General features: G+C 42.6%; 1 protein-coding gene across 1 annotated transcript in view; it reads right to left on the bottom strand.

The window, feature by feature from the left end:
* Positions 1 to 4,711: 4,711 nt before the first annotated feature.
* si:dkey-28a3.2 (uncharacterized) overlaps positions 4,712 to 8,483 on the bottom strand; it is a gene marked incomplete at its 3' end in the record, with an annotated part of 5,705 nt that continues 1,933 nt past the window's right edge. Inside the window, 1 exon segment of the mRNA XM_014032318.1 lies at positions 4,712 to 6,506. Within this exon segment, the coding sequence (XP_013887772.1) occupies positions 4,712 to 6,358 (1,647 nt within the window).

Genomic DNA, 8,483 nt, shown 5'->3' with positions numbered 1-8,483 from the left:
TGGGCAATTGCCCAATTGCCCATATGGTTAATCCGGTCTTGGGTTGTAGTCTCACTGATGGAGCCTGATGGTCTCAGTCCTGCTCTGATACAAAGGTCTGGAGACAGGTCCTCAGTGGGTCCACAAACAGATTCAGGTCCATGTTGAATAAAAGTAAATTAAAAAGAACACAGTTATAATATCACACAGTCACATCCAGCAGTCTCATTAATCAGACAGCAAACATTTTTCTACACATATTGGTCACTGAAATCTGAAGGAAGTAGTTTGGTAGTAGTTAAAAATAGATTAACTTAGTTAAACACAGTTTAACTTTGATTTAAGGTGATTCTAATTAAAATCAATGTCCGTGTAGTTCTGACAAAAGCTTTAAAAATGTAGCCAACAAGGTCTTAATAGACAAAACAAAATATAATTAGAGAAAGCTTTTTAAACTCACAGTTAACACCAATTAGGTTTTTGTTCTTTTCAAGCCGTTCTAAATAAACTTCAACTGAACATAAAACATGAGGCTGTTTTTTTCTTTCCTATTATCATCAYGCTAACGCTAACACCATGTTAACAACAACAATCAACGAAGCTYTACTTTCAGCACAGAAACTGTTTAAACACATCCTCTTATAAATACTGACAAGTACTACGTGTACCAAATGTGAAATAAATAATACAAACYACTATTAAAAGTAAAAAGAGTTTAACTTACAGTTGTTTAGGGGTTTGATGGTGGACTTCAGTCCTCCTGCTGGCCGGGTCAGAGCACTGCCGTTATGAGTTTTTGAACTTGCATTTTTTTTTCCATAATGCAGTCGGTTTTATGAATGCATCAGTTTTCTTTTTTGGTTGTTCATCATAAATCCACTAACTACTTTATTGTTGTACTACATGACATGAATGACAAACTGAAAAGCCTCCAAATGCTTTTCCCTTCAGCAAATTGTGCTTATAGAGTTCATCTGGTCCCAAATGAGGCAGCGGTCATGTCCCCCAGTGGTCTGGCTTAGTTACTGTTTGCAATCGATCTTTTTTTAGCCTGGTTTAAACCAGACCCTGTCCTTCACTTTGCTTCGTAGTAGGGTCTGGACTTRATGCATAGAGAATCGTTTCTTGTAGGAGGCGTGGCCTCTGCTGAAGCATGTATGTGTTGTCGCTGTGACGGAGGCTAAGCTAAGAAGCTAACAGGAAATCGAGTGTGCTCTAAACAACCCTACTGAGAGGAGAAATATACTGAGCCGAACGAGACGACTGTAAATGAGAGCTGCTGCTTTGTCAGACAAATTTATTTTAATTTGGAAGCCTTATCAACACAGACTGGCTTCATTCTCTTCCTTCACTGCCGTATGCTAAAATAACTAGCAGACACTGCGCAGAACATCGACGTCATTCAAAAACTCCTCCTTCTATTCTCTGATTGGCCCAGGTAAAATAAACTACAAGCAGACACTGCGCAGAAAATTGACGTWCTSTTCTCTGATTGGCCCGGCTAAAAATCTGCCAGAGAAATCCATCTCAATGGGAGAASTCCCAGACGGAGCAGAGAAGGGAAACTAGAATTGAGCRGAGCTGAGTAGGAAGGCAAGGGTCAGGCTAATCTTTTTGGTGTTCCATGCATAATGTCTTATTTTGACAGGTAAAAGAATTGTACTTGTAAATTTGATTCGTACTTGTAATGTGGCAAAGTTGCAACAAATTTATGTACGTTTATAGTCTTACATGTACAAATTTAGACTCTTACACATACAATAATTCTGACAGTTCTCTTACCCGATAAAAGCATGTGTAGTGCCCACAGTATTCATTTATTGACTAAATATCTTTAAAATATCCAATGTTGTGCACTAGCTATACAGTTCCTTAAATAAATATTCATACACTCTAAACAGTTGCACATTCTGTCACATTACAACCACAAACTTTAAAGTATTTTACTGGGATCAGGACCAGCCCTAGACAAGCTGAACATACAGAACTAAATAGTTCAGTTTTTGATATTTTTTATTTGAAACAGAAAACCAGAAGTCTGCCTCTTACCTGCTGACATCACCAGGAACACCTGTACATGTAGCTGTGAACTGAAGCAGTTCTGGGGATGGGGGGGGGGGGGTGTCCAGGGATTTACTCCCCCAGAAATTTTATCAAAGATCTACTCAAAACTCTGTATTTTCCAACCATTTCAAGAGCATTTTACTAAATTCTTGTGATTAAAACATCATAAAATCAGGATTTTATGAAGGATGAAGATTGAAAATCAGACTTTAACTTCTAAAACTTCTATGATCCTTATTTTGTTTTCTGATTCCACTACATCAAACGATGTAGTATCGTTTGACTACATCAAACGATACTTTTATCATGAAGCATCCTCTGCACCTTATAAGACCTCATGTAGGAACAAAACAGCTGAGMAACACACAGAACAGGTTTAAACCTGAGGAACCAGTGATAATTCTACACATTAAACCAAAACTTGTCTTTGTGGCGCCCCTTAAGGCCCCCACATACTCGGGCGTACTTAGGTCTGCGGAGGTCCGTGCGGACTCGAGGCGACTCAATGCGGACCCGAAGTGGACGTCTGCGACTGGTCCACGCAGCGATCAATTTTTTGCGTCCGCGGTGCGCAAAATGGCATGTACTGTTCTGGGTCTGACACCAAGCTGATAAAGTTGAGAATCTGTTTCATTTGTGGACAAAATGGAGTCAAATCTTGAAAAGCATCTCATGGAGGAGATTAGAAAACTTTTTGACGTGTCAATGAAGGAATATAAAGACTTTCAGCGAGCAACAAATTTGTGGGAGGAAATAGCTCTGATCCTGGGTGAAGTAGTTCTTTTCTTTTTTTCTTTTGTTGTTTTAAATCTAAAATGCAAACTATCTCTTCCTCCTGATCCTTGACATCATGACTGAAATTGCGAGAAATTAAAGAATTTGTCCGGCGGTCAGTACGCTCGAGTATGAAGTCTCAAACATCCAAGGACAATATGCGCAGAGTCCGCGTGGCTCATGGAATGCGCACAGTGTGCCCGAGTATGTGGGAGCCTTTAGATGGATGCGCCCTAAGTGCTGCCTACAGTGCCTATGCCACAGGCCGGCCCTGCTGGGATCATGTGACAGAGCAACACAAGTCGGAGCATGCTCTGAATCTAAGCCAGCACATCAGATTCTGGTGCTTACATACAGAACAAGACACCACTAGACAAAGGCAAGGTGGGGACTGCAACTTTCCAGTCCCAAGCCAGCTGCCCTACCACATACCCTCACACCCCCTCACCTGGCTGTTTGCTGGAGAACGCTGGCGGCAGCTGCTCTCTCCCTGGCGCTCCCTTTGCCGGGCCCGTAGACGAGCCCTCTGCTGCCTCTTCATCAGTTTCCAGTACTCCCTCTTCCTCTGCAGACTGCTCAGACCGCACTGCTCAGCGGCTAAACCACAGGACCTCAGTGCTGACGCCAGCTCRCTGCTCTGGGAGCTGTCCTGAGCTAGACTCTGCTGTCCACAGTGTTGTTGCTGTGGTTCTGAGAGCTCCGAGGACACGACTGGGATGTGATGTAGCTTTGGTGGTTCTGGTTCTGGGGTGCAGCAGTTCTGTTGGCTGGTTTCTTTGCTGCAGAATCTCTGGGTTCTGGGAGGTGAGGTGGGGCCACTGACAGGAGGGGTCAAGGATGAGGGCTCACCGGTAGAATGCACCGCCTCGCTGCAGGCAGGAAGACTCTCACAGATCTGTGGTGAGCYGCTGACTCTGGAGCTTAACAGGTTTTTCTGATCCGATACATCACCAGCAGGCTCCCAGCCTCGTACCTGCAACATTAAATCAGGAGCTGCAGGAGGTGTTTGGCTCTTCTCAGAGAGGAGCTGAGATACGTCAGGCTTCACATCTTGTTCCAGAGTGACTGTACTGGAGTCCATCTGGCTCTGACAGTCTGTAACGGTGCTCAGCGACTCCTCCAGGAGCCTCTTCATTGAGGCCACAGCCAGCAGAGTGGTAACCTGGCTGTCTGAGCTCAGAGCTGGCTCAGGCTCCAGCTGAGGCACTGCAGAAGCAGGAGGTTTGATATCTGGACAGATGGCTTGTTGAGTTATAGAATGTAGGTCAGCTGCTGGCAGAGACCTGCTCTCCTCTTTGACCTGGTCTATAAGTGGCACCGGGGCCATTGTGGTGCTGTTGTTCAGGACAGTTTGTGGATTTCCTGTGCGTTTATTCAGACTTCTGTTCATTTGCAGAACGGTTGCCAGTTCTTGCCGCTGAGCCTTCCTCTTCAGCATGGCTGCGCTGCTTCTTGCTTGTAGGAGACCGTGCCTGACTGGAACAGCCCGAGCTGCTCGCTGCTCACGCTTCTTTATCCTCCAGTACTCCCTCTTCTTCGCCATCCTCTCGTCCTCCGTCAGCGCTGGGTCTTGAAACGACAGAGACGGTGCGTGGCTTGAAACGGCCATTTTCATGACACAGCCGTTTATGTTTGATTCTGGTTTTGATCCTGCGTTGTGGAGCAGCTGAGGCTGAGTGAGGGTGAGCTTATTCACATGGTGGGGATCTAAACGTGGACTTAGAACCGTTGTGATGTTGAGTTGAGACTGTGGTTTGAGTAGGAGTGATCTTGGAGTTTTGTTGTCTGTGAGGTGAAATGAGGGATGTGCAGGTGAAGGTTGGTTTAGCAGCTCAGCACCTCTCCTCCTCAGAGCAGCTCGGTGCTGTTGTATCACAGGGACACTCTTTGGAACTCCAGCTGTGTTGGGATTCTTCAGACCTTTGGGGACGTTAGCCGTCAGTGTCCCGTCCTCTTTGATGAATCCTCCGATGGTCTCGGAAGCAGGATTAGGACCACTTCCTGTTGAATGAGCCAGGGCTCTTGCCTTTCTCATGTCTGCCAGGATTTGCTGGTAACGTTTCACTCTTCGTATCAGAGAGTCTTTCTCCCTTGCCCTCGTTCTCATCTCCAGTGACAGCTTGGCTCGCTGTTCACGCTTTTTAACGCGCCAGTACTCTCGACGCTTGGCTATGATCTGCTCTGGCGTGTCTTTCGGATCAATTTTAGGGATAGCTGTGGTAGGAAACACTGAAGCCATGAAGGGAGATTTGTACCTTAAATTTCTCTGATTCATGAAGTTTTTCTGCAAATCAATCAACCTTTGTCTTGGTGTTTTACATCGAGCGATTCCTCTGGGGAAGGAATGATTCAGGAAACTAAGACTTCTCTGTGGTTCTGCTGACTTTTTGACAGAATTAATATGAAACGCTGTGAAGGCCGTTGGTGCTATTCTGTTCACATAGTTTTGTGCTTTTACCTGATCTATTTGCAGGTTAGCTGCAGCTACAGAGGATAACCCGCTTTGCAGTTTAGCAGTTTCCTGTCTGACAGCTGGAAATGGCACTTTAACCCTGACGGCACATTGCTTCTGACTCAAAACAAGTTGAGATGGAAGACCCGAGCTGGCCACGAGTCCCACCTTGTGTGCTGCTAGCTTGTGAGGAATCACATCTCTGCTCTGTGTTCCTTCTTTGACTTGAGCTAGTTTAGCTCTCTGCTCTCGTTTCTTGATTCGCCAGTGCTCTCTGCGCTTGGCTGCCTTCTCTTCCTCGGACTCCAGTGAAAGCTGTGTACTGCAAAACCCTTCAGCCCTTTGCATGGTGACCAAGGCACTCTTTGTTTGACTTTGAGGTCCCGTCCTGTCTTTTCTCTTACTGGAAACAGGGCTATGTGAAGTCGAAAGCATCAGATCTGAGGCCGTAATGTGACCAGCTGATAGATCCTTGGCCTTGAGTTGGGTTTTGGGGACTAGTTCTCCCTGCATAGATGCACATGGCTGAGGTTCAGTTTTAATTGAGCTGCCGTTTGTAATGCTAGTCACTCTGACTATAGGCCCTGATGAACTGGTGCTTGGTCTGCTTTGACTGGATGTAGGTGTAGTAACCACAGTGCTAACGCTCATCACTGTTGGGCCTTGGATTAAGACTGCACCTCCCTTATCCTCTGGAGCTACAACTGGACATGACGTTGGCTGCAAGTTACACAGGACTGTGTTAACATTTTTGGTCTCTAGCCAGTCTTCCTTTTGACTTGCAGCCGAGTCAGATGACCTGTGTTCAGTCTTTGATGTACGATGATACAAGTCATCTTTCTTTTGAAAAGGAGGGGACAATGTAGAGTCTGATAAACTGGCGTTCACCCCTGCAGAAACATAAAGGTACGGGATCTTTTCCTTCTGGATGTCCTGTTGTGGCTTTCCTCTCTGTTCTGACAGCCGGGCCCTCTGCTCTCGCTTCTTGTTCCTCCAATATTCTCTCTTCTGGGCGAGAGTGGCATCATCATACTCAGAGGCTGGTCTGTAGCGATGAAACGTCTGACTTTTACCTTTAGCAGCTGGCATGCTGTTACAAGCTTGGAAAGATGATTAGCTCTCATTTAACAGTAGTGGTGGTTGGTTGTCCCAATGAATCAGCACTGCTTTTCAGTCTTTGTAGCGTTCATCTTCTTTAAGATGCCGTTGAGAAGTTGACATCCCGATGGCAAGACTCCTGAGAGAAAAACAAAAAAATTTAAATTGGATGTTTTTAATTAACTTTGAAATTAATTTGAAAATGCAAAGCTCATAGAGTAAGCTCCAATTTGTCTTTAGCGGAAGATGACAAGACTGATTTAGAAGTGACACAGATTAAGTTCAGTGACAATGATGCGTGATTACCTGCTACAACTCTATGAGGTGTGCTAAATAATTTAAACAAAATACTCATAAGTAGGGCTGCAACTAACGATTATTTTAATAATCGATTAAGCTGCTGATTTTTTTTTTTGATTAATCGATTAATCGGCCAAATCATTGAAACGCTTAATTAAATGAATATGAGTAGATATAAATTAACTCCTTAAAGATGCAAGTTATTGATAATGAATTAATCTGAAGTTGATTTATCTTATAGAGTGATTAACAATTAATTAATAAGCAGCCATTTTTTTAAAAAAACGGAGTTTTCTCTTGAATCAAGTGGGTCTTCCCATAAAATGAAGGATTTTTTTATAATCTCCTGAATTAAAAAACAGAAGCACATAATACATATTTTAACAATTTATTTTGCCAGCTGTATTAAATACTGACTGAAAAAAATGTGTATTTCTTCTACATGAAACATAACAGAAATTTAATAGGTTGCTGAATGAGGAAAATAGATTAAAATAATAAAATATGATTTTTAGAAGTAAAACTATTATTAATTTATTATAATTTGAATTTATTTACGTTTTACATTTTTTTTTTTTTCTCTAATTCTTTACTTTTTGTTTCATTCTTGTTGGTTCTGTTTGACTAAAACATTGTGTGACCCTAGGGCTGCCACAAACGATTATTTTTTATAAACGATTAATCGTTGATTATTTATTCGATTAGTCGACTAATCGGATCATACGTTAATTGAATATAAAACATACAGCTTATTGCGCCAGAATGCAGCTGCAATTATATAAGCATCGTTAGATTTTAGCTATATGCTAACTAAAAATAATTGCTGTGGAAGGTAAGTTCTGCTCTGCAGATATTACACAGGTTTCTCTTTCATTTTCTTAAAATGATCTCACACTTTTGAGCTCTGTTGTCAGGTAGCCATGATACCAGAGCCTGTATGTATAATGTCTTGTGACGTCCACGGCCTACCCCAGTTACCACTACTGTACATGTGTGTCAAGGACAGAAAGGCAGATGTGGCAGTGGAAGAAAAACAAAGTAAAGAACAAGAAAAAAAGAAAACGATTAATCAATTAAATTAGTCATCGATTAATCGTTGCAGCCTTACTCATAAGACAAATATTATTTCTAATAAAAAAACATTCTGAACACTTTATAATCTTCTCTTAAGTGGACCCTGAGATCAGACATTTCACATCTCAGAAAGGCTAAAGACAAACAAAAATACAGCACATCTCAGATTCTACAAACCTGGCCTCACTTAGCGTGTTAAATGTTAAACACTATCATTGTACAGTTCAGAAAAAGACAAGTACAAGAAAAAAGCAACACGGTGCAAACATTGAGCTACAACTGTTAAGCATGGTGATGGAGGGGTTATGATTTGAACTTGCTCTGAAGCTACAGGACCTGGGCTCCTTGCAGTTATTGAGCCAACATAAATAAAAGGTAGACCAACGGACGCTGGAGTCAAATGTGAGTCAGACAGCTGAGGTCTACTGGATCTATTGGGTCAGGAAACAGGACAATGGGCCTCATGCAAGAACCGTTCGTACGCACAGATTTGTTCTTAAGTTGTGCGTACGACTGATTTAGGAGAATTTGTGGCATTCACCAATGTTTTCGTATTCTACGATTTTTTTCAGATACGAACAAAATTCAGGAGTGGTCCAGACCTGTCGTATATTTTACGAACAGTCAGTCTGCTGTTATCCAGACGGTTTTCTTCACTAATAACTTTATATTTCGTTAGTTTGAAGATATTTTGAGTTGAAAATAAATCACACTCCATAATTATGTTGACAATAGGCTATTC

The sequence above is a fragment of the Austrofundulus limnaeus genome, unplaced genomic scaffold (genome assembly GCF_001266775.1).
Source record: "Austrofundulus limnaeus strain Quisiro unplaced genomic scaffold, Austrofundulus_limnaeus-1.0 Scaffold1417, whole genome shotgun sequence".
Taxonomy (NCBI): Eukaryota; Metazoa; Chordata; class Actinopteri; order Cyprinodontiformes; family Rivulidae; genus Austrofundulus; species Austrofundulus limnaeus.
The sequence above is the reverse complement of the archived record's forward strand: the minus strand, read 5'-3'. Positions and strand labels throughout refer to the sequence as shown.